Consider the following 27437-nt stretch of genomic DNA (forward strand, 5'->3'; position numbering starts at 1 on the left):
GCACCCGGGAGATTAAAGTCCTTTTTTTGCAGGACTAATCAGCCAAAATACAGGTATTTGTTTTATCTGCATCTATCTCAAGATTGAGGACCCCCCACTAATCCCCTCTGCTCTGCCTGCACCAAAGGAGATTGGGAAGCAGAGCTGTCTGTTATACACAGTTTTCAGAACTCAAATTGATGTTAATGCCAGTTATGTAACCAGAGAAGTAAAGCAAACCTATATCCTTTTGGGGTACAGAAGCTAAAGGCAGACCAAAGATATAGAGCAAACATTGTACCATAAAGTGCCTAGTGCAATGCATAATATACCAAACCTGCATTCTTTTAAACCCATGCCTCCCAAGCAGTTACTTTTATCTCTATATAAAATAATACTTCTTTCTCTACATAGCTGCAGATATAGAGCACTGCTGGTAGTGAGAGCCTGGCGTCTTGATCAGGTTATGTATCTCCAGGGATGGTGTTAGAAGCCGCCATATGCTACAGACGTAAAGCTTCCTGGGGGGTATCAGACAGACCTACCTGTCAGCTGCTTAATCCCGAGCACTTTCAGGCTAATCTGCCCGAACTGCTGGGATTTCTCCTCTTAGGGCAGGACATGGATCTAGCAGCATCACTTTGTATAAATAGTCACCGTGCCTGGCTCCTATAATGTTCAGTGAAATCCTGTAAGAAGCATCGGACATCAAATAAAACAAGTCATCTAGAACCTGGGACGTGCGGTTCTTACCTGCAGACCAAGTGTAAAAATACCACCTATTGCGGATGTATCCAGTATCAGTTTATAGGGCTGTGTATTTTCTGCATCGTTGCTGTCTTCATTGATGTGTTATGTCTGACTTTACATGGGACTAAGGGCCCTATTCCACCGGACGATTATCGTTCGCATAATCTTTAATGATTAACGATCTCAAACGAAAGACCTAAAAACGTTCACTCATTTCCATGAAACGATAATCGTTACTTATAATAGTATTTGCGATAGTTTTTCCTTTGCTATTTCTTCGCTATTGCGTTCGTATCTATTGCGAACGACCGAACAACGTCTTATTCAATGCGAACGTTTTGCGAACGAGCAACGATAAAAGTAGGTCCAGGTCTTATAAAGCCATCAACGATTTCTCGTTCGGTCGTTGAAACTGCATTTCAACCGAACGATTATCGTTTAGATTCGAACGATTTCACGATAATCTGAACGATGATCGTCCGGTGGAATAGGGCCCTAAGACTGAGAGATATGGCCAAAAATAAAACATTTTTGGACAATTCTCGTTTTAAGTCTGGATTTATTTTTAATTTTTTTGCTAAAATCTATCTGTACCTACTCCTACTCTTTCCTGCAGTAACCTCTCCCCATTCCTTAGAGGCAGAGAGAGGAAAGCTGTTAGTGTCTGAATATACTGTGGCAGTGCAATGTCTGTGCACACAACACCACGGCTATCAGTGTACATAAAGGAGACTGCCACAGTATATATAGACTCTGTATATACTGTGGCAGTGCAGCAGGGCTGGACACAGCACCAGGGCTGGCACATTGTATACCGGCACTGCACTACCACAATATATACTGACTATATACTAGGGCTCCTTCATGTACACTGTGCCAAACCTGGTGCTGTATATAGACCTGCATCAGTATACTGTATGTAGAGGTATACCTCGAGTACCCTGCAGGTTGGCAGATGCTGGCTGCAGGTTAGACGTCTGCGTTATATTAGCTGATGGTGTTATTACTGTGTACAACCTGTCGGCTCTCTTGACTTGTCTGTTTTGTGAATCCTTGTATACGTCATAAAATAACTATTTTGAAACATAATTGCATTTTTCTGTTCCTCTATCATTCGTATTAGAAAAATATAGGTTATTTGATAGCTCTGGAACTAAGGGCGCTTTATAAATAAATAATAATAATAGCTAGGAAAAAAATTGCCAGTGGGACTGCACAGTTTGCTGAAAGGGGTTATCCAGTGCTACAAAAACATGGCTTCTTTTCCCCCTCTCTTCTCCAGATTGGGTGGGGTTTCAAACTCAGTTCCATTGAAGTAAATGGAGCTTCATTGCAAACTACACCTGAACTGGAGACAAGAGAGGGGGAAAAGTGGCCATGTTTTTGTATCGCTGGATAACCCCTTTAATCTCTTGGTTATAAGCAGGTTTCCTGGGGCCCTCGATTAGGCATTGACCTGCAAGGATGCTACTTTCAATAGGTGGCACCAGAGAGCAAGCTCTTTTCCTATATCTATAAGACTTCACATGACACATAAGCGCTCTCCTCAAGGGATAACCTAACTTCTCCATGCCCTCTACCTCTGAAATTCTTGGTGCTGGCCATAGATATTTATTACAGGCAATAGGGTTAGGGCCCTATTCCACCAGACGATAATCGTTTGCATAATCGTTAACGATTAATGATCTCAAACGACCGCTATTGCGAAAGACCTGAAAACGTTCACTCATTTCCATGGAAATCATGAATGCATCCCATTTAAGTAAATCCCTAGCATAAGTGCAACTCAGACTGACTACCGGATGCAGCACTTTATCTTTTCTACCTCAATTATAATCATCTATGTGTTCCTCCATCATATAAGGTCAATTTTTCTGCGGTAACAAGCGCTGTGAGGAAAAGGAAGGCCTGAAGAGTTGGGAAGTAAATTTTGGCTATCTGGAGCACGGAGAGAAGAGGAATGCCCTTGTTAAGCTGAGTACGTCTTCTGTTCAGATACATTTTGGTGTGCTTATTCCTAAAGGGACTAATAACGTATAATTTGGGGAGGGGGGCTGAATAAAAGCATAGCCTAGAGCTATAGAGCTCTAGTGGACTTGGATCACTTTGTGCCCTTTGACACTGCCTAGAATTCTAAGCAAACTGATGTCAATCTGAATTGACATTTGCTCAGAAATGAGAAATTCTGCTTCACAGGATGGAAATGTGATTAATTTCTGCAGGTAAATCTAGTAAAAAATAGTGCAGACTTAGGTTAATGTGAACAAAACACAGTTAAAGGAGAACTGTAAAAATCCAGTTGGTGGAAGGTGTGTGTGTGACATAATAAAAAAGCTATACCCACCTGTCCTGGCACCTCTACAGTGCAGCGTCACCAGCTTACTATCTGCCTCCGATGTCCAGTTTTCTCTCAGTTCCTGTATTGTCATGACCTGTGTGCCTGCTCACACAGTTGGTGACTGCTGGGGTGTCCCCCTTCAGTCACTGACTGGCTGAGCGGGCCTTCCTCAGCCAGGTTGTGACATTGCAGGACCGAGAGCTACTGGGGCTACGAGGATGGGTAAGTATAGCTATTTTTATTATGTTCCTGCCCGCACTGCAAGAGACCTGCAGCATATCCACTTCATAAAACGATGGGCTGCAGGCATAAAACGTGGATCAGTTTCTGTCAGGATATTTTATGGAGTTTTTTTCCACAGCATGTGGGTGCGATTCCTAAAATTTAGCCCATATAAGTCTACGTAGAGAGGAGAAGTGAGGCGAGAGTTGAGAGATGGATTACACTAAGAGAGTCAGATTCTGCAAAGACTATACATTAGATTCACAGCTTACACTTCTCTATATCATTCTATAATGTCCCCTATGCTGCTACTGCTGCTGTTTCTTGTATCGGGACATAGGAGGGCAGGATTTCCTCTTCCTTGTGTGTGTAGTCTATAGAAGACATCTCTCTTTTTATTGAACCTGCATAGGAACAGGACAACACTGGGGGGTTAACGCCAGAAACAAATCCTGCCTAGTCTGATCCTACAGTCATTCTCCCTTCCACCTGTCCCCTACATCAGCTTCAAATCAGAACAAGAAAAGTAGAGCAAAGTTCAGTACAATATCCTTTAGTTCTAGATGTTGGTTCCCTGCGGTAAGACAACAATGTTTTATCCTAAAGGCCCTTTGGCATGTAATTGCTTATGTCCGATAAATCCCGGGTTACATATACAGCTTGCTATGTAACCAGTGGTGTTGGAGTTGTGCCTATAATACAATGCCTTCAGCTGTGACAACAAAAGGGACCACAGGGTATCTACCCTCCTACCTCTTTACTGTCATGTTTCCTCTCTAGAGAAGTGTCTATATGCTGTGGTTTACAATTAATATATGACCATTATCCCTATCTATAGGCTGACTTTGTTACCTTCTTACAGGGCTGTGTCCAGAATGTTCATACAAATTGAATTTTCACCACAGGTAAGCAAAATGCATAGTCGGTAAGCATTATCCTTAAAGGGGATGTCGCATGTGTGATTTTTAGTTTCAGTAATAAGATTTAAAATGTTTGCTGTCATTAAGAAAAAAAAACGGAGACGTCATATAAACATATCAAAAGTACTGATTGTGGTCTGGATGCTGAAACCCACCACTGATAGCTAGAATTAGCAGGGAAGAACGCTTGGCTAGGGTGCTTTCTCTCCATGTGTCTTTTCCCACTGTAGGAAACAGGCCCTATAGACTTTCTATAGAATCCATAGCTTGCGGTGGGAAGAAAAGCGCACAGCTCAGAGCTTCTCCCACACCGGAACCACTCTCTTTCTTCCCCAGTTGAGTTAAAAGGAGTTGTGGACTTCAATATTGGGAGATTATTGACATCATGGAACGGAAGATCTTTCCTTTTTAAAGAGAATGCGTCATCAGAAAATGACTTATTGTTTAAATAATGTTTTTATGTTAAACATATTTTGTAAGGTGACATTTTTTTCAAATTTTCAATTTTTCTATCTATATTATAAAATAATCCTGAGATCTTGCAGTTATAAGTGATAAGAGGAGGCTGCTGTAAAGTGATCTGTACAGCATTACAGCATCATGTTACACTGGCAGGTAAATAGCATCAAGACAATAGCAGCTCCCTGTGGAATGACCTTTTCAAAGGTCACAGAGCGCCCTCTATGATGTTTTACATTCATTTCAAAAGAACAGAGTCTGTCTATTTTCATCTATGTCCATAAGTCTTGCTGTAAAGCATGTCACTAAATGCTTTCAAACAGCCAGGCAATATGGCAGCCCCCATGACAATGTACAAATGGTGAAATAAATTAAAGTCAGAAAATAGAAACATTAGAATAAAACAACAAGTTTTAGTATCTGACTCTAATCAGTAAAAGAAAATTTAGGTGCCGCATTCCCTTTAACCCATAGCTGCACCAGGACGTTATTTAACGTCCTCGTGCCGCTATGGGAGTTCAGAGGGGGGTCGCGCGGCGACCACCCTCTGAACTGCCGCGATCCCGGGTGCCGCGAGTAGCCCGGGCTCGCGGCTATTAGCGGGCACGGTCCGATCGCCGTGCCCGCTAATTAAGTACTTAGAAGCAGCTGTCAAAGTTGACAGCTGCTTCTAAATACTTGCGGTTACACATCCCTGGTGGTCTAGTGGGGGGATCGCCCCCCTGCGGCGCGATTGCGGGGGGGCGATCCCTGCATCCATACCGGGCCGGGGTCTGCTCCGTAATGGCGCTGATCCCGGCTCGGCATTCTATTGCTTTTGGCTGCAGCAGCCAAAAGTAATAGAACACCGATCTCATGGATTCATGCAGTATAACTATACTGCATGGATCTCTATGAGAGATCAGAGTGCATATACTAGAAGCCCCCCAGGGGGGCTTCTAGTATATGTCTAAAGTAAAAGAAAAAAGTATTTTTAATAACACAAAACCCCCTCCCCTAATAAAAGTCTGAATCACCCCCCTTTCCCCATTTTATAAATAAAAATAAATAAATAAATTAATAAACAAACATGTTTGCTATCGCCGCGTGCGTAATCGCCCGAACTATTAATTAATCACATTCCTGATCTCACACGGTAAACGGCGTCAGCACAAAAAAATCCCAAAGTGCAAAATTGCGCATTTTTGGTCGCATCAAATCCAGAATAATTGTAATAAAAAGCGATCAAAAAGTCATATATGCGCAATCAAGGTACCGATAGAAAGATCACATCATGGCGCAAAAAATGACACCTCACACAGACCCATAGACCAAAGGATAAAAGCGCTATAAGCCCGGGAATGGAGCGATTTTAAGGAACGTATATTGGTTAACAACGGTTTGAATTTTATACAGGCCATCAGATACAATATAAGTTATACATGTTACATATCGTTTTAATCGTAACGACTTGAGGAACATGCATAACAAGTCAGTTTTACCCCAGGGCGAATGGCGTAAAAACACATTTCCCCCAAATAAAAGAAATGCGTTTTTTTTTTCAATTTCACCACACATATAATTTTTTTCTGGTTTCCCGGCACATTTTAGGCAAAAATTACATCTGCCTTAGCAAAGTACAATTAGTTGCGCAAAAAATAAGGGCTCATTTGGGTCTCTAGGTGGAAAAATGCAGGCGCTATGGCCTTATATACACGAGGAGGGAAAAACGAAAACGCAAAAATGAAAACTGGCTGTGTCCCCTAAGGGTTAAATATCACATTTAGGTATCACCTGTCCTTATGTATTATACCCAGCAACCAGTCACATTCTGTTTTCGCACTTCTGGTAAGAACAAAGTAATCATATATTTGAGTCAACAACCCCAGTATTCACTTTGTCTATTTTTTGTACATACATCTACATATCCTATCATTATTCCATAAAAGTATTCGGTTTAATAAAAGCAGAAGTGAGTAACTCCTTGGCACCTTGCGCTGTACATCTCCAGCACTGGCAATAGGCAGCTGACACCAAGCAATGTAACCACATGGCTGATGTGGGGTGTTCGCACCCTCCGCACCAGGGAACAGCTGCCAGCTGTCAGGGCATACTGAGAGATGTAGTTTCACAACAACTGGAAAGTCACGGGTTTAAAGCGAATGATGTAAGCAATGGAAAAAGCTGTTAATATAGTGTACACAGATGTAAACAAAAATCCAAGCGAAAAATAACACAAGAAAAAATATTTTTGACCTTACAAAACATTTTATAAAATATACATATATTTTTTAAAAAGGAACATCCTATGTCCCCAAAGATGGTGTCATGAAAAACATACAACATTTTCTACATAAAACAAACCGTTGTGCATCAATGATAAATTAAAAAGCAGTAATAAAAATCACTCCTTAAAGAAACACTTTGGAAATGTGCTTATACAGTGTAGCAGAGGTTATTAGGGAATGATGTACATGTTTTTGTGTGTGCCTTATGTTTTAGCTGATGAGTTTTCAGCCATCGTGATTCCAAATTCCCTACTGCAATGCTGTTTCCTGTGGAGTGTCATCAGTGCTTTCACTTTGAGTCCTCGTATACTGTACCTGGAGCACATACTGTAGTATTCCTGAAGTACCTTTAATAAAAATCTAATTTTTTTTTAATTCCTCAACTGCGATCATAGTTCATATTACTTTCTCCTCAATTGAGGTTTTTTTAAAGGACCGTGGCCCCGGCGCCATTCTATTCATGTACAACACTTAAAGCAAATATACCTGATGGTACTTTCACTTTCCCGTGTGATTTTCTAGTGATCTGAATGTTGGTCACATGACCCAGCTTCAATAATGAAATGCATGGTTGCAACTGAGCTGAAATGAAACAGATGGCACTACAGGAATAGTGTGTGCATTATATGGGCAGAAAGAAAAAGCAGGTGTGCTTCTTTATAGTGCAAAATAGCTTCATCCTTAAAGGAGAAGTCCAGGCAAAATAATTTTAAGATATGTTATTGCCCAACAAAAGTTATGAAAATTACTAATAGACACTATGGGACATTATGGGAAACGCACCTATATTGCATTTTCCCTGCACTTACTACAGCACAGAGTGTTCAGGTCTCTGTAAAGATGGTGATGTCACTTCACATAAACTGCCCACTCCTACTGCTCCAGTCTGTCCAACCGCTGCAGCAGAAGTCGGTAGTTTATGTGACATGACATCACCAACTTTAAAGAGACCTAAACACTCCGTGCTGTAGTACAGGGGCGGGGAACCTCCGGCCCGCGGGCCGCATCCGGCCCCTGAGACCTCCCGATGCGGCCCGCGGCCCGCAGCTACCCTGTGATGCGCGCCGCTCTGGAGGAGGAAGGAGCCAGCATACACAGCATCCTCCGGTGTCTGTGACAGCTGCCGGACACAGGAGGATGCTGTCTATGCCGGCTTCTTCCCCAGCAGAGCGGCGCGTGTCTTCAGTCTCCTGCGGGCCGCGCGCGATGACGTCATTTCATCACGCGCCGCCTGCAGGAGAAAGACCGGCCCAGAGGACCTGGGACAGAAGAGGACATGGGCAGCGTGGGAACGGAGGTAAGGTGAGTGGGATGTTTATTTTTTTATTTGGGGGTTAACTAAGCCACCAGGGACATGCCTGATGGGGGTTAACTAGGCCACCAGGGACATGCCTGATGGGGGTTAACTAGGCCACCAGGGACATGCCTGATGGGGGTTAACTAGTCCACCAGGGACATGCCTGATGGGGGTTAACTAGGCCACCAGGGACATGCCTGATGGGGGTTAACTAGGCTACCAGGGACATGCCTGATGGGGGTTAACTAGGCCACCAGGGACATGCCTGATGGGGGTTAACTAGGCCACCAGGGATATGCCTGATGGGGGTTAACTAGGCCACCAGGGACATGCCTGATGGGGGTTAACTAGGCCACCAGGGACATGCCTGATGGAGGATTAAATAGGCCACCAGGGACATGCCTGATGGGGGTTAACTAGGCCACCAGGGACATGCCTGATGGGGGTTAACTAGGCCACCAGGGACATGCCTGATGGGGGTTAACTAGGCCACCAGGGATATGCCTGATGGGGTTAACTAGGCCACCAGGGACATGCCTGATGGGGGTTTACTAGGCCACCAGGGACATGCCTGATGGGGGTTAACTAGGCCACCAGGGACATGCCTGATGGGGGTTAACTAGGCCACCAGGGACATGCCTGATGGGGGTTAACTAGGCCACCAGGGACATGCCTGATGGGGGTTAACTAGGCCACCAGGGACATGCCTGATGGGGGTTAACTAGGCCACCAGGGACATGCCTGATGGGGGTTAACTAGGCCACCAGGGACATGCCTGATGGGGGTTAACTAGGCCACCAGGGACATGCCTGATGGGGGTTAACTAGGCCACCTGGGACATGCCTGATGGGGGTTAACTAGGCCACCAGGGACATGCCTGATGGGGGTTAACTAGGCCACCTGGGACATGACTGATGGGGGTTAACTAGGCCACCTGGGACATGACTGATGGGGGTTAACTAGGCCACCTGGGACATGCCTGATGGGGGTTAACTAGGCCACCAGGGACATGCCTGATGGGGGTTAACTAGGCCACCTGGGACATGCCTGATGGGGGTTAACTAGGCCACCAGGGACATGCCTGATGGGGGTTAACTAGGCCACCTGGGACATGACTGATGGGGGTTAACTAGGCCACCTGGGACATGACTGATGGGGGTTAACTAGGCCACCTGGGACATGACTGATGGGGGTTAACTAGGCCACCTGGGACATGACTGATGGGGGTTAACTAGGCTACCAGGGACATGCCTGATGGGGGTTAACTAGGCCTACCAGAGGCATCACTGGGGGGGTTAACTAGGCTACCAGGGACATGACTTGGGGGTTAACTAGACTACAAGGGGCATCACTGGGGGGGTTAACTACAATAGCAGGGCATCACTGGGGGTTAACTACAATAGCAGGGGAACTAGGGGAACAATACTTTGCCTTGCCCTGGGTGCTGCAAACCCACGCTACTAACTGCCGCACACGGTATGCGGCCCTCGAATGATTTTATTAATGCCCGACCGGCCCTCGACATGGAAAAGGTTCCCCACCCCTGCTGTGGTAAGTGCAGGGAAAATGCAATATAGGTGCATTTCCCATAATAAGTGTCTATTAGTAATTTTCATAACTTTTGTTGGGCAATAACGTGCCTTTAAAATTATTTTGCCCGGACTTCCCCTTTAAGAAGCTAAAAACTCCTTCCAGCAGCAGATATTTAATGCCATTTTTTTACATTTCATTTGCAGAAGAAAAGAGGTCCAGCCAAAATCTCAGAAAAGAAAATTATCTAAAGATGAAAAAGAATCTTCCAGTAAAAAGTCTAAAAAGAAAAGAAAGGTGAAAGGTAATGTTATTGTTACTTTATATAATTGTCTGCCTGTCTGCTCAGAAGGAGAAGGTTTTCTTCTCGAAAGTGCTCATTGTCCACCAGTTTAGCTCGTGATGATCACACCTATTAATTATATAGAAGGTTGAGCCATTGTAAATACACATTGGGTCCCACAGGGACAGAAGACCTCAGTCACTTGTTTGGGACCCGTTGTTCATTTAATTTGAACAATAGTTTGGCTGCCAGAGATTAAATGTCCATGGTTTTGCTTTTGTAATCGTATGTACTATGTTCTAGGTCGGAGGTACATCAGGCTTGTTATCCCGTGCACACTTTGTGTCCTTAGATAGAACTTTGCCCCCATTCCTTTATGTAACTATAGTCCAGGAATTTAAAAAAATATATATTTTAGTGTTTTTGTTTTTATTATTTAAATATCATTTTGTTTTAGGTTATTGTGGGGCTGGTGATAGATCATTTCATTTGATAAATTGATGTTCTGAGACATATTCTTGAATTTACTGAACTGCTACCGCTTCCCTTTACCGTAATCGGGATTGGTTTCTGAACATTTTCATCTGTACATGTACCACTGGCTTGTAATGACGTATCATGTCCTGTGGGATGTCAGTCAAGCCAGTAAAGTGTAGTTTTCTACAGTGTAAGGCCATGTTCACACAGCGTAAGTTCCGCAGTAATTAGTTTTTAGTACGTGATTAGTACGGAACTTTAGTTGTGCTGAAGGCTGAGGGTATCCTGGTTGGAGTGTATACACATAGTATACACTCCGTCCGGGATCTCTAGCGCCGCCGCAAGAAACTGACATGAATAGTGGCCGCAGAAAACCCTGTCAGTTCACACCATGGAGCATGCGACTCCAGCCGCACGCTCCATTGTGTGCAGTGGGGAGTTCTAAAGCGGGTGCACACTGATGCCCCCGCATCAGAACTCAGCAGCGCTACAGATCATCTTTCTGAGACCGGCCAGGTCACAAAATGGCCGGTCTCATACAACGTGTGAACATAGGCTAAGACTGTGCTGGTGGTTAAAAATGACCTGAAGAGCGGATCCTGATCCTGTTATCATACACCACTGCTTGTTTCCATGTCTATAGTATTTTAACTAAATCTGTGGTAACATTGCTCCATCGTTCAGCAAGCCTCGATGATGACTCTGTTGTACCCCGGGAGTGATTCCCCTGTAGTGCTTAGTAGTGATACCTCTGTAGTGCCCCGGGGATGATGAGAATTCTCTTGTAGTGCCCCGGTGATGAGGATTTCCCTGTAGTGTCCCGGTCATAATGGGGCTTTTGTTTAGGTCCATACACAGTGACTGGCATAATGGGGCGTTTGTTTAGGTCCATACACAGTGACTGGCATAATGGGGTGTTTGTTTAGCTCTATAGATAGTGACTGGCGCAATGGGGTGTTTAGGTCCATAGACGGTGACTGGCATAATGGGGTGTTTGTTTAGCTCTATAGACAGTGATTAGAATGGTTTATATCCAGCAGCCATAAGCCTATAAGATATGGCGAGCGCTGTGTTTACCTCTACACATGCAACGTAGGACTAACCCTTATCCCACTGTGTCCGAGGATAAATCCACATTGATATCCTGAAGGCAACTGTTTTCATCTTTTTGCTGCACGGCAGTGGGGGGGCAGACAGCAGCCATGGAGGTCACCCATAGCCTCCACCTGTAATGCCTCGTTGTTTTCACATCTTCACAGCCATTATTGTTTTTGCATTCCAAGACCCATAATACTTTTAGTTTTCCATCAACAAAGCGATGTGAGGTTTTGGTACCATTACATCTTTGATACTATTTTGGACATATATGAGATTTATAGTGGTTTTATTCCTATTATAAAAAAAAAAAAAACTGCTAAAGTCTAAGTTTTTATATTTTCTTTCAGCCTCGTCTTCAGCAAGAGATGGGGATTCCAGTGACTCAGGTAAAGCACTAGCATCTTTTAGTTATTCAAAAGAGATTTTCCATCCCCTTCCAGTTATTTCTGCATCTAAAGGGGTACTCATTCTGCTTGTGGAAACCACAGATGACTTAGGCTAGGTTTACACTTTTTTTTTTTTATCCATTTTATGCAAAAAATAGATGCATATATTTGCATCTGTTTTAATCCATTTTTCTATTGACTTCCATTATAAAAAAAGGATCCAAAAATGGATCAAAACACATTCGATTAGACCACTTTTTCGTGTACGCTAAAAAAAAAAAAGTTTTGATCCTTTTTTTTTTTTTTTTATAATGGAAGTCAATGGAAAAAGAGATGCACACAAATACATTTGCAAAAAACAGATAAACAAAAAGCACTACAAAAAATGCAGTGTGAACCCAGCCTTAGGCAGTGCTTGCTGGGAAAAATGAGTACACATTAGCTTCTATCTACAGTGATACCTCGGTTCTTGAACGTAATTGGTTCCGGAAGGCAGTTTGAGAACCGAGCAGTATCTTCCCATAGGAAATAATGTAAATGTGTTTAATTGGTTTCAGCACCCACCAATAATCACCTACAGTACTCCAGTACAGTACTACAGTATATATTACATTGTATAGTGCCCAGTTTAATCAGTACATTACAGAACAGCACTATATACTGTACAGGACATTATACACAAGAAACATTCAACAGAACCATCAATTATAGGACAGTAGTCACCAACTCTTCACTCATCCTTTACTGTATAGAGTCCCCCCACCCCACCCCAGCACTGTAACAGATGGGAAATGGTGGTGCACTGACTGTACTACTACTGTACTGTATATGCACTCCAGCAGTCTTATACAGTACAGGACGGGAGATGGTGGTGCACTGACTGTATTACTACTGTACTGTATATGCACTCCAGCAGTCTTATACAGTACAGGATGGGAGATGGTGGTGCACTGACTGTATTACTACTGTACTGTATATGCACTCCAGCAATCTTATACAGTATAGGATGGGAGATGGTGGTGCACTGACTGTACTACTACTGTACTGTATATGCACTCCAGCAGTCTTACACAGTATAGGATGGGAGATGGTGGTGCACTGACTGTACTACTACTGTACTGTATATGCACTCCAGCAATCTTATACAATATAGGATGGGAGATGGTGGTGCACTGACTGTACTACTACTGTACTGTATATGCACTCCAGCAATCTTATACAATATAGGATGGGAGATGGTGGTGCACTGACTGTATTACTACTGTACTGTATATGCATTCCAGCAGTCTTATACAGTACAGGATGGGAGATGGTGGTGCACTGACTGTATTACTACTGTACTGTATATGCACTCCAGCAATCTTATACAGTACAGGATGGGAGATGGTGGTGCACTGACTGTACTACTACTTACTGTATATGCACTCCAGCAGTATTATACAGTACAGGATGGGAGATGGTGGTGCACTGACTGTACTACTACTGTACTGTATATGCACTCCAGCAGTATTATACAGTACAGGATGGGAGATGGTGGTGCACTGACTGTACTACTACTGTACTGTATATGCACTCCAGCAATCTTATACAGTATAGGATGGGAGATGGTGGTGCACTGACTGTACTACTACTGTACTGTATATGCACTCCAGCAATCTTATACAGTATAGGATGGAAGATGGTGGTGCACTGACTGTATTACTACTGTACTGTATATGCACTCCAGCAGTCTTATACAGTACAGGATGGGAGATGGTGGTGCACTGGCTGTACTACTACTGTACTGTATATGCACTCCAGCAGTCTTATACTGTACTGTACAGGATGGGAGATGGTGGTGCACTGACTGTACTACTACTGTACTGTATATGCACTCCAGCAGTCTTATACTGTACTGTACAGGATGGGAGATGGTGGTGCACTGACTGTACTACTACTGTACTGTATATGCACTCCAGCAGTCTTATATAGTACTGTACAGGATGGGAGATGGTGCACTGACTGTACTACTACTGTACTGTATATGCACTCCAGCAGTCTTATATAGTACTGTACTATATGTGAAGCTTCACCAGTGCTAAACTCACCAGGTACAACCCACCATCCACGCTCACAAAAATGTTCAGATATCGAGTACTTCAAGGCTGGGTGCCCGAAAAGTGTTTGAGAACCGAGCAAGAGTTTGAGAACCAAAGCAAACTTTCCTTGAAAGTACAGTTTGAGTTCCAAGCAGTTTGAGAACTGGGGTACAGTACCAGTGTATTAACTTCTAAGACAGAAAGCTATGTGCATAGTGCCAGTTATCTGTGGACATCTGTTTTGGTGGTCTTGTCCCGGCCAATACAGAGCAGGGTACTGGTTGGCTGGGTGAGCGACCATTTCTGTTGGTCTGAAAAGATTATTAGTTCCAGACATGTAGAATAAAGCCTGTCATAGACCTGAATTAACAGTTGACTTATAGATCATTGCCAAAAAGATTAAAGCAATCCCTTCAACACTAGAGATGAGCCAACCTCGAGCGCTCTGCATTTGATTAGCGGTGACTAAAGAAGTTGGATGCAGCCCTGGGGAGTCGGGGAAAACATGATATGGCCTATGGCCTACAGCTGTATCCATGTTTTCCTGGCGGCCTTAGGGCTGCATCCAATTTCTTCAGTCACCAATGTTTAAATGCAGAGTGCTCGAGGTTGGCTCATCTCTATTTAACATCCAAAAGATGTTAGAGCTTGAAATGTGACCACGGTTGCAGCGAATCCTTTTAGCTCTGTCAGTATATTTATACACTGTGTTCTACAGACACAGATGACAGTAAGGAGGACGATGTGGATGGTGATGGCGCTGCCTCCAGTGACATCTGGAAAGGTCCCCAGCAAGAGACCGATGAGAAAACAAGGCAAGTTACTGTTCATCTTATAAGTGTTTGTATTCTGAAGTGTCTACCGCCATCTAGATTTATATTTCATTCTTCTTGTGTTATTACAGGGAAGAAGAGTTTGATGAATATTTCCAAGATATGTTCCTGTAGATTATCGCCAGTGGTTATAATAAATTCCTATTTTTTTAAGTTGCTGTGAGCCGTTTCCCTTTGTGGGAGTCGTGTTGTCCATTCTATCCCTAAGTAAGGTTTACCTGCTGTGTATATCGTGCTGAGACCTGCAGACATGATAGGGAGATAGAGGGGTTATCCAGGCTTAGAAATACATGTCCGCTTTCTTCCAGAAATGGCATCACTCCTGTCCTCCGTTTGGGTGTAGTTTTGCAGCTCAGTTCCATTATAGTGAGTGGAGCTGAATTGTAATATCACACACAACCTGAGCACAGGGGTGGCGCTGCTCTTGCAAGAAATTACTTGTGTTTTTCGAATCCTGGATAATCCCTTTAAAACTAAACTTACCTGTTTCAATCACCCCCACCACCCCCTATGGTGCATGATTGAGTCTTGTAAGCATACGTTTACGCAGAGAGATTTATCTAACAAACTTTTTAAGCCAAAGCCAGGAACAGACTGTGAACGGGGAACAGGTCATAAAGAAAAGATTGAGATTTCTTCTCTTTTCTAATTTATTCCTGAATTTGGCTTCAAAAATCTGTCCAATAAATCTCTCTGTGCAAACACACCATTATTAATCATGCAGGAAGGGGTGGGGGAGGAGGCATGCATACTGCACTTGAGCTTAGAAGGAAAACGTGATTTTATAACTTTGCAAACAGCCATCAGCTAAGAGACAGATAGCATTTGTTTTATCTCGCATTCAACTATCTTCTCATGTCTGCAGCCCTCAGCATGATATAAAGCTGACAAATTTACATTAAGGCTGGGTTCACACTCGTTTTTGCAATCCGTTTTTTTGCAAAAAAACTGATGAAAAAAACGGATGCAATTGTGTGCATCCGTTTTGATCCGTTTTTCCATTGACTTCCATTATAAGAAGAAAAAAAATGAATCCGTTTTTTTTTTTTTTTAACGGACACAAAAATGAGGTCGACCTGGTTTTTGTGTACTCTAAAAAAACGTATTCGTTTTGATTCGTTTTTTTATAATGGAAGTCAATGGAAAAACGGATGCACACAGTTACATCTGTTTTTATCATTTACTCTTTAGTAAGGAGAAATGTGCACACTAGTTCTACAGCAAGGCCAGTGCAGCTGGTCATCACTGATGGACACTTTGCATAAGACATTAGGTTAATGGAGTCCACTGTACGAAAAGAGGGGATCCCACTTGTATTCCCTGGATATTGTTATATTGGCACTTATACCTTTATAGTACTGTTAGCAAAAATACAGATGGGATGGAATTACTGCAGATCTATGGTGGTGAAATCAGTAGTAGAGTACAATACAGATGAATGCTACTGATGTTTTCTATGGCGATATGGACTTGGCTTGTGGATTTTAAAATTTGCAGCATTTACATTTTTTATGTTCATAGTGGATTTTAACCCTTTAAGTATAGCATGGGTGAAATCTGCTGTGAATTCCCAGAAAACTCTGCATTTTACTCATGGAGAATGTTGCTGTGGTTCATTGTGTATTTACAGCAGGTTTCTTTTCCCCTTAGTAGTATTAAACTGCGTACTCCATACCTCTGCCCTTCACGGTGTGAACTTTCCATATTAGCTGTAGTTTCCACCAGATGGGGAGATATTCAGAATAAGGCAATTCTCAGTAAAGGAATGTCTGTCTCTAAGGAGAATTTGAGGTTAATTCTTTTACATCTCGAAAGCCCTGTTAAAAGCCAAATCCAATATACAACAAGCAGCTTATGTTTATGCAACTCGTCTTCTTCAGCTCCTGGACGGCCGAGCTCCTCCAGGTGCAGAGCGGAGATCTGGAGGGATGACATTTACTGCATTCCCTCAGATTGGGCTTCAGTACACTGTAAACATTTATAGGACGTGTTACCTGATTGAAATTTCACATACTGCATGTAAAGGTTGTTTCTCAACGTGTGCTGACAATTTCATGTACTGTATGTGCACCTATGGTAGGTTGTTACACTGAGCAAAAGACACTTATTTCCCCAATATGGGGTTGAGGGTCACTATAGCCATAGCAGCTGTAATGATGCTCTAGGTGGATGATTGACGTTCCTTTTAGTGTCTACTATCAGTCCCAGTAAGGCTGGGTCCACACTGCGTTTTTGGCATACGTTTAAAGCAACGTTCTTGTGTCCGTCAAAAAAAAAACGATCTGTTTTGATCTGGGTTTTTTTATAATGTAAGTCAACGGAAAAACAGATGCACACAAATGCATCTGTATTTTTTTCAGAAAACGGATTGCAAAAACGCAGTGTGAACCCAGCCTAATGTCACCCCCCCCCCCCAAAAAAAAAAAAAAAAATATGTGTTATATAATTCTATTAAAAAATCTCAAGTCTTCCAGTACATATCAGCTGCTGTATGTCCTTCAGGAAGTTGTGTTTTCTTTCCAGTCTGTAGAGCAGGAAAGGTTTTCTATGGGGATTTGCTACTGCTCCAGACAGTTCCTGTGTCATACTGAAGAGAGAGATTTTTTAATAGAAGTAAATTAGAAATTTCTGGCATTTTTTGGCGCCATCTTATTTGAAAGAATATATTTTTGTGAACTACACCTTCAAGTACAGGCTGGAACCACCTTTAATAAGTGATAAAACCACCCCATAAATTCTCCAACCTATTCTGCTAGCATGATAACTTGCACATTGTTCATGTGACACTACAGCTACATGTAGGAAGAGACTGCTGAGGTTAGGGATTCACTGCAGTGCAACAGCCTGGATGGGCTACGCCTGAGTGATGGCACTGGATTTAGGGGTAGGTAGAGTTTTTCTCTTTTAGATTTATAATGGACGGAGATCTCTGCAAGCTGGGGAGTGAAATGCGCTACAGTGCTTTTCTCCTGATAGTGGGCTCTCAGCGGTGAGATGTCAAACATTTCATATGTCAGAAGTTTTCCTAAATGACAGTGCCCATCAGAGGTAAAGATGTGAAAATTAAAATAAAGCCCGGCTGCTTCCTGATCTGAGCGGGTGTGTAACCACCTTCTTATCTACCTTGTTATCTACCTACATTGCTATCTTTAATACTGATAAAGCCGAAAATCCGTCTGACTGACAGCCGTTAGATACTGTATGTCTCCCATCCTCTCCCAATCTTTCCCATGCACAGGAATGTTTGGCACTGCTGAGTGTTCACTAACATCAACTGTAAGTGGACTTTTGGGACAGCCCCATAGACCTTATACTAAAGGCTGTACCTGCCATCGGGAAAAGTATAACGTGTATGGGGACCTTTAGGCTTCACACTGGCTAAAATTTATACAAAGACGCCAATGGACAAAAAAAAAGTCAAAATGCCTAATAAACGCAGTTGCCTGAAAAAAAAAAAAAAAAGATAATCTTCGGCAGTTTTTCTGGCGTTTTTTTGAAGGCCACAAAAATCCACAAAAAAAACTGGGGTAGCCCTTATGTCTCTCTAAATAGCAGCTTAATAGTAGGAAATTTTTAATGACGACCATTTAGAAAGTTATTTAATCTCGCATTTGGGAAATAAAGGATGGAAAGGAAGTTTAGTGTAAGGTAAAGGTATCTATAGCATTTAAAATGGCCCAACAAACAGCTCTACGTCAGTCACAGCCATTACAGAAGGGTCTGGGCAGCTTATCCCCCAGCAGGTTACATGTATAGCCAGCTTTGTGCCACAATGGCAGAACATTTTTCTTATGTATAGATTACAAAATGACTTATTATTCAGCTTCCCAAGAACACAAGGTCAGTGAATCCTTCTCAAGTCACCAGTATTTTAATAGCAGTTGTCACCCAATACATAAAAATAGATTTCTGGCATCTATACTAAATTCTAGATCCGGTCTCCTTCCTTCCCACCTGGGGACGTTATCGTGTTGCACTCGGTCTCTCGTGGTCCTCTCGGTGTTGTCTTCTACAAAACTGTACACGTCTTTGATTTGTTTTGCCCTCCGTCTTCACCATTAACTTGGTCTGTGTGCAGATAACAAAAAGATAGGGGAGGAATGTTAAGAGCAGATGTAGGCGTCAGCTTCCATAATAAGGCCCCCCTGTGGGTACAGATTGATGTTCTCCTATAAATCAGGGTGAACGCTCCTTACCTCCAGGCACTTTCTGCATTTTTGTCTTGACAGAATATTAAATACACAAGTCATAATTCATCATGTATATATACACACAGACATGGGAGACACTGTAAGTGCAAATGGTGCAAAAAATTATCTACATCCAGCATAGAAATGGTTTGATAGGTGGCAGGTTATCAGATAGTCAGGATTTAAGGATTATCATAGGAACGTATATACAGTACAACAAATTTAAAGCAAGGTAAACCAGACGGCCCATATGGAATGTAACACAGAACCTGCTATCATTTTGTTATTCCCTCTTGTACAGAAATGTCATACGTATGTTCCAGTAATATGGCACTAGGGTTACACAGCGTCATTGGTCACACAACATGTCACAGTCCAAAATTATGGCGCCTCCTCTTTGGTGGTCTTTGTGTGTCATGCAGCGCCCCCCTAAGGCTGTGCACTGGGCGTAACATTGAATCAGTTCTGTCAGTGTCCCATTGATTTATATTAAAGGTCAAACCCATTGTCCCTCTGCAGCCATCCATTACGTCAGTGTCAAAGTCACGGCCCACCAGCTGTTGCAAAACTACAATTCCCATCATGCCTGGACATCCAAAGCTTTAGCTTGATGGTAATTGTAGTTTTGCAACAGCTGGAGGGCTGTGACTTTAACACCTGTGCATTATATTCTCAGGTTAGCAACTAGTGTTTTCACTGAAGGTTTACCATGCTAGTTGATTGGCCAATGTTTACTGTGTAATCCACCGGGTTGACCTGACCTGGCCAGCATGACCTTGTTGTATAAAGTGAAACTGGTGTGTTAAAAAAATATATATATATTTTAGGACTATTTCACCAGTATAGATGATTTATGTCCTTATATTGTATAAGACCGATACAGTAGTCACATGGAATATTCCCCCCATTTTTTACAGCAAAATTAAGAAAGTACCATATTCTCATATCCAAAACTACTTGTTCATGTGTCTATGAGATCAGTACTCTGACGTTCTTTCTGTATGTTAAGGATTTCATATGGAATGATCTTTGCAAGATAATTGTGCGCTGGATTCTATACGTGGAGTACAACATGTTCCAGTTCTTTTCCTTATCACTGATTCTGATATATGGACCTGTGGTACATCTACTGAGAAGAAGCAGAACTAGCCCTGTGTGTGGAATGTGGGATAGAGCTCCTGGTACCAGTGTGAATGGTGCACAGGATATTCAGCAGCTGCACTGACACTGGCTTCACTACATGCATGACCTGCTGTGGAGCCGCACACATGGGCCCATTATGTTCACTCAGAGTTCTTTAGCCTCTCTTTCTATTACTGATGGCCAGCACAGATTGCAGTTATCTGGTCTGTCTAATAGTAAATAGATCCAAGGCTCAATTTATAAAATCCCAAAATAATATGCCTGTCTGGAGTAAGGTCTGTCTTATACTAGCCCTGTGGTTTCCATGCAGCTTGAGACCCCCTCTCATTGATTAATAAGGTCATTTTTTTTATTGAAGTGATAAAGTAGAATGAAGACTTATTATAAGGTAATGTCCCATGGGAAAAAATGCTAATTTGTTCTGTTCCAGAAGCAAGGGCTTATTCTCACGTCCCGTAAATTACGGGCCCTTCAGATGGAGCAGCCCTGTAGCGTGGTTTTTCCCCTGCCCGGCATGATGTATCAATTTCATGCCGGCAGCTGGAAAACTGTTTAAATCTCTGCGGCAGTGTAAACAGTTTCCCTGTTCCCGGGATAATATTAATACATCAGTCCAGGCGGGGAAACATTCCATTACAGGGCTTCCCCGTCCTAAGGACACGTAATTTACGGGATGTAGGAATAAGCCCTTAGGCCCAAATAGCTCAACCTGTTGGCAGTTTACATGGCTCAGTGGCATGATTGACTGTAGACTATAATGAACCATGTGGCCTCTAGGGGAAAAAAAAAGTTTTTCTTATACAAATATGGTCCCCTTTAGTTTGGCATTGATTGCATTTCTTAGCAATATGCCAGTTTTTAGTGCCATAGCACTGAATGGCTACTTTATTATACTTACTCCTCCTCCTTGTATTGCTTTGGATCTTTGTGCATTTGATCTCCTTTGGCCTTCAGAACTGAACCGATATCAACTTCAACTCCTAGTGGAGTATCAGACGACCCAGGGTGGGTCACAAATACATTCCCCATACATTATGTCACCTCCACCAGCCTGAACCTTCGCACCTGGCAGGATGGGCTCATCGATTCATGCCAGCATGGTGCAATAGAGATCTTGGTCTGACCAGGCAATGTTTCTTATAACACTGTTCTGCCCCCCAGAGTCTTGCCTTTATTCTTAAGACATCAGTGGCACTGGATATGGTTGCCTCCTGATATACATATATGTATGTGCTAAGATACTACTAGTGCTCTCAGATGCATTAGTTGAACATTGATTCCTTATATTTGATATTGATATTGATTTTGTGCTTCTGGCCCCATATCAGGCCATGTAAAAGGAGCATTATTGGAATTTTCATAGAAATGTGAATGATAATAGCCATATAGTCTATAATAGTCATATAGCTGCCTATCACACTAACAGGCCTCGACTTAAAGTAATGGTCAGTTGTGTAAGGGATTAGCTGGGAACCAATGTTGTCCATGTGGTATGTTGTGTGTGATAAGTTCTCATGATGTGTGTGATAGGTCAGTGTTTTTTGTCTATTATCAGTCACCTCATCACAAACACAGTATATCACCTGCACTTTGGACATTGAATCTCTTTGATGAGATCACTTGTTATTTTGACCATGACCTGAATTCATGTTGTGTTACCTAACCAGGTGAAACCAATGAAATATAGTAGTCTAATGATAAAACAACTGAGCTGTATACTATTTAAAGGAATTCTCCAGTCTTAGAAAAAGCACAGCTACTTTCTTGCAAAAACAGCACCACCGCTGCCCTCAGGTTGTGTGTGGTATCACAATTAGGCTCCATTCACTTTAATGGAACTGAGCTGCAAAACCCACACCTAAGGGATATGTGCACACTGAGGAAAATAGACGTAAATCCTGAACGGATTGCCTGCCGCGGACTCCGCTCGGAATTCCGCCTGCCTCAGTGTCTCAACGTTAAGTATAGGGCACCTTCGCTCTCCGCTGAAAGAATGGACATGGCCACTCTTTCAACTGAGACTCGCGGAGAGCGAATGTGCCCTTTACTTAACATTGAGACACTGAGGCAGGCGGAATTTCAAGCAGTGTGTGCACGCACCCAAACTTAGGGCAAGAGTGGGGATGTTTCTAGAAAAAAGTGGCCATGTTTTCCCAAGCCAGGATAATCCTGAATTGTGCCATCGGCTGGTTCACAGGCAATAAATTGTATCACGTGGAACCAGACCCTGCCAAGAGGATTGTCCCTTACAGGCCATAACCCATATTATACACTAGATACCTTTCTTTCCCCCCACATCATTTTCATGTAATTTCTTCTGTTCTTCTAAAGCCTTCATCTTTTCATCGTACACATCGGCTTGGGATTTCCAGTGGACTCGGTTATTTTGCAGTCCATCAAACATGGGGGTGATTTCTTTATGAAACCGTGCAAATTCCTAGAATGGGTAATGAAATAAGTAGAATTATCAGCTCTATTTACACAACATTGTAAGGTCCCTTTCATATCTCATTCAGGGAGATCCAATCCAATGGAAGATTGGATATAGTCTCGGAAGACAAGGGAGAGCTGTATACCCATACATAATCTTCTGACCGGGCTTGTGGGGGAAAATTAGAAAACATTACTGTCAGGAACATTCAGTATTTTGCAAAACAGAATTTAAAATGTATAAATCATGAATATTAGGAGGCAAGCTATATTTCCTTTCTGTAGGAAAGGACCAGACTGCTGCTTTAGGCCCCCTTCACACTTCAGGAAAACCTATCCGGATTTCTTATCTGACCCATAGGGTTCTATTGGACTAGGACACCATCCAGGATTCTTTACTGAAGGGTGTCCGACACAGATATTTTTGGCCATAGTCAAAAGCGCATACAGTTAAATGTGGCACTGTTTTTGACGGGGCCAGTAGCCATTAGCTCCCAGCCCTGTCAATCTCTCTCCTTGCCAGAGGCCGTATTATGCCTCCAGGTACAAGATGCCGCTATCTCCCCCTCCAGCGTTACGGAGCATAATTGACATCACTCATGCACTTGCAGAGCCTGAAGACAGAAGGGGAAGCCAGAGAAGGGCACCACTGAAGCAGGTGAGTATGTTTTATTTTTTTCCTCCTCCTGATGGTTTCCTAAAGCCTCCTGAAAGGCTTACTGATCAGTGTTTCCTGACAGTAAAACTGACCATCAGGCCTTACCCTTGTAATGTGTAGGTGTAATGTAGGTTGAATTGAAGTATATTACTGTATTATCTATTTGTTGTTAAATGGCAGCCGTCAAATAAAAACGGACGTCATTTTGACAGTTTGTAAACATAGCCTATGGCTGTGTTCACATTGCCATTAGAGTCTGTATTGACAGTAATAGGTTCATTTACACTGCGGCTTTGGCTGCATATGGATATAGTATACATATTTATATATATTACACAGTATATATACACTGTGTCTCTATAAAACTAGTTTATAGCTACTGTATATCAACACTAGCCAGACCACTGCTTTCAAAGCAGGGTTGTGGTCGGTAACCCAGACAATGAGCTGTAAACAATGGGAGGGAAACAGCGACATATCAGGAGACTGATAAATGTATTTGCAAAAATATTTAACTTGACGTGTTCTACAAGTATAGGTATATTAAGACAGGCTCACACTACGAAATCCGCACGGATAAGTTCCAGCGGATTCCGACGCTCGTACCCGTTCGCAGCGGCGCGCCTCTCTGCCTGTGCCATAGACACCATTCTATGGCCAGACAGATTCCACCTTCCGACAAAAGAACTGACACGTCAATTCTTTCGTCGGACAGCGGAATCGGCCTGGCCATAGAATGGTGTCTATGGAGCCAGCGGATATGCGCACCGCCGTGAACGGGTACGGGCGTCGTAATCTGCAGGAAACTATCTGTGCGGATTCCATAGTGTAAACCCACCCAGAAGGAGCATAGCAGAGACAGATGGCCATGAGCGACAGGAAACTGGTGGGTGCAGGTTACAGGAGTCAAGTAAACAATGAACCCTACAAACCATGTGACTTTCATTATGAATTTAAGCCAAGTCACAGATGTGAACATTGTCTTAGGGCCCTATTACACTAACAGATTATCAGACAGATTTTTTTAAACCAAAACCAGGAACAGACTATAAACAGAGAACAGGTAACAAAGGAAAGACTGAGATTTCTCCTCTTTTCAAACCCATTCCTGGCTTTGGCGTACTAAGTAAAAAAAAAAATAAAAAAAATAAAAGCTAAATAACACATTACATACAAAAGGAAGAATATCAATTTTATGATGGAAATGCAATTCAGGGACAGGTAACAGATATACTTCCAACAGAGTTTCTTCTACATGTACAACATGGAACGCTATACAATCTAAAATGTGAGCAGAAGTTTGTGTACTTTACATGTTTTTCTTTTTTGACAATTCTCTATGGGTTATGAAGTATAGTTGGCGTGCAGACATCTGCAGAGCTATGTGCAGGAACAGAATGTAAACCACAGGTTTATGAACCTTGCAGTGTTAAAATCCAATACATAAAACACAAATACATATGTAAAACATATTAAAGGGATTGTTTAACAACTGACATTTTGTAATCTATAGATTAGAGAAACAAAAACAAAGTGATCAGGCAAATAAAATCCAACTTCCTGATCCTTCTCTCCCCATAAATGAATTGTTAGGGGGACAGTTGGCATGCCCCATACGCATTTATTGTATATATGGGGGGGTCTTTGTTAGCCTTTCTCTTGCTCCTAGAAACAAAATATAAGACAGCGCTCCATAGCGTAATTCAGACAGGGCTGAAGTGGTGAAAGTAAGCATATAGAACTGTCACCTGAGTAGGTTGTGCTGATGTAAGGCACAACTCTTACTGATAGCATGTGAATGAACCGCAGCCACTCCTGACTAATCCCCACAGGGATTAAAGACAGTCAGTATCCTCCTCCACTCCAAGGCGGGTAAAACAGGCGCAGGTCCAAGAGGTAATAGTGATATAAAATATCATAAAATTTAGTAAAAGAATTATGCCAGCGACACAACGCGTTTCGAGACCGGTCTCTTTATCACGTGTCTATGATAGAGACCGAACCGGTCTCGAAACGCGTTGTGTTTCTGGCATAATTCTTTTAATAAATTTTATGATATTTTATATCACTATTACCTCTTGGACCTGCGCCTGTTTTACCCGCCTTGGAGTGGAGGAGTATACTGACTTTCTCTTGCTCCGTCTCTTACAGAAAGTTTGGTCTGTGTGCGCGGTTTTAGTAGGGGTTCTATTTCGGGAAAAGCAGACAGGAACTGGTTCTGTATACTCTAGTGCAAGGATGGGAAACCTTTGGCCCTCCAGCTGTTGCAAAACTACAATTCCCATCACGCCTGGACAGTCAAAGACAAAGCTTTGACTCTCCAGGCATGATGGGAATAGTAGTTTTGCAACTGCTTGAGGGCAAAAGGTTACCCATCTGTGCTCATTTGTATCCCCTACTCCAACAGTGTATAGTGGAGTTGACTGGACATGCTTCCATTATGACCCTTTTGCGTTGTGATTGTCACTGTATATTTTTAGGTTATTATTTTTGGAGTGATTTCTAGTAAGTATTGCTGCCTCACTTACCTTATACACAAATGTACATACAAAGTCAATGAAACCAACTTGAAGCTTAGGCAACTCCTCGGCTTTGTTCCTGTCCATCATTGGCTAAATGAGAAAAAAAAAAATCAGTGTTTTAACATAATAAACATATAAAATATGCATTGCATTCTACCACAAAGGAACCAAAGGGACTATGGCATTATATGGGGGGAATAAATAAAAATGGTTGTGCTGAAACTGTGTCGCCTTTTGTGTAAGACTTATTCCTCTTATGCTTAAAGTTGCTGCGGCAAAAAGAATTACTACTTTGCACTGCCCGTCTGTTTTTGTTCGTGAGAATTTTGAAAACGGGAGTCATAATAAAAGCACAATACAGTAATGACTTTATGAGATTACAATAGTAAATTCATATAATAACGCTTTAATCTTACGATAGGCTGCTGTTGAAGAACTGTTCTCTCCAGGTCTCCTTGTTCCCAGAATTCATTAGCAACCATGAGGGCGACCTGGATGGAAATAATCCTGCTGTTATTTATGGCATGACTGAAATAGTAGAACAATTCTAGTGTACAAAGGTTTGCAAAGTTTTGGGTAACTAGTTTTATAGGTCATCTTGTAGCCATGGTAAAACGAAACATATAGAGGCAACCAGAATAGATGGAGGAAAAGAACCATTCAAGATGGCGCCATCCACTTTGGTATGGGCCATGTGAGTTTGTGTTATAATTATAGGAATTATTTTTCTTATTGTCAATCTAACTCTGTATTAAAGGGGAACTATCATCAGGTTAGATGAATCTAACCTGCTGATAGCTCCTTAGTGCCCACAGGGTGCTGAGGATGAAGGAAAGTCTTTTACCTTCCACCTCTACGCCATTCCTATGCTATTTGTTGTGAAATCCTCTGGATTAGAAGGGGGAAAACCGGCTGGCAGCGGATGGGTGCTCCCAGTGCTCCTAATGGCGCGGGAACAGCGCCGAGAATGAAGGTAAGACACTTACCTTTATTCTCAGCTCCCCATACACACTAGGGAGCTATCAGCAGGTATTTCCATCTGACGGAGTAACTAGCTGATCACAGGAGGTGGCCCCCATAATCTTAAGTACAGTGTTCAGCTGTTTCCAGAAGCTCCCATAGAGACACATTGAACCTTTCATCTACAGTCATAGGGGGAAAATTTATTAAAAGGCTAAAATGCCTTTTTTAGGCGCAGATAGGTCAGATCGCGTAAAAATACTCGCTCATGGTCTATTTGCAAATATTTTATTCGCATCGGGCCGATCTGCTCCTTCTGGGCCAGTGGGGCAGAGAGGGGACATTACGGGGGTGCGGCTGCATGCAGAGGGGGCGTGAATGATAGTGAAACCTACACCAGCTCTGAGCTGGCATAGGTTTCAATTTATTGGCACAGACGGGCTCCGTGCGCACGGGATTTATGTAGAGACAGTGCGCCTCTGAGCTCCGGAGCTGCGGGGACATTTGTAAGCCTTAATAAATGTCTCCTCTACTCTATACCAATGTTTCCAGGACTCCCTAGCATCCAACTTCCTCAGTGACTGGTAATGAAATGCTGCACACTGGGGTTCGGACGG

General features: G+C 42.6%; 2 protein-coding genes across 5 annotated transcripts in view; one reads left to right on the plus strand and one right to left on the minus strand.

Moving 5' to 3' along the window:
* Positions 1-15031, plus strand: part of LOC138799999 (protein FRA10AC1) — a 64726-nt gene extending 49695 nt beyond the window's left edge. Inside the window, exons 11-16 of the mRNA XM_069981808.1 lie at positions 2594-2707; positions 4152-4194; positions 9969-10066; positions 11968-12006; positions 14803-14899; positions 14989-15031. Of these exons, the coding sequence (XP_069837909.1) occupies positions 2594-2707; positions 4152-4194; positions 9969-10066; positions 11968-12006; positions 14803-14899; positions 14989-15031 (434 nt within the window). The remainder of the gene's footprint in view (positions 1-2593; positions 2708-4151; positions 4195-9968; positions 10067-11967; positions 12007-14802; positions 14900-14988) is intronic.
* A 3753-nt stretch (positions 15032-18784) lies between these two features.
* PDE6C (phosphodiesterase 6C) overlaps positions 18785-27437 on the minus strand; it is a 49619-nt gene continuing 40966 nt past the window's right edge. For all 4 annotated transcript variants that reach the window (XM_069978988.1, XM_069978989.1, XM_069978990.1 and 1 more), the window contains 4 exons: positions 26277-26351; positions 25867-25950; positions 22531-22687; positions 18785-18985 (listed from right to left, as the gene is read on the minus strand). In XM_069978988.1, the coding sequence (XP_069835089.1) occupies positions 18927-18985; positions 22531-22687; positions 25867-25950; positions 26277-26351 (375 nt within the window). In that variant the 3' untranslated portion in view covers positions 18785-18926. The remainder of the gene's footprint in view (positions 18986-22530; positions 22688-25866; positions 25951-26276; positions 26352-27437) is intronic.

This window comes from Dendropsophus ebraccatus, chromosome 8 (genome assembly GCF_027789765.1).
Source record: "Dendropsophus ebraccatus isolate aDenEbr1 chromosome 8, aDenEbr1.pat, whole genome shotgun sequence".
In the NCBI taxonomy this organism is placed as follows: Eukaryota; Metazoa; Chordata; class Amphibia; order Anura; family Hylidae; genus Dendropsophus; species Dendropsophus ebraccatus.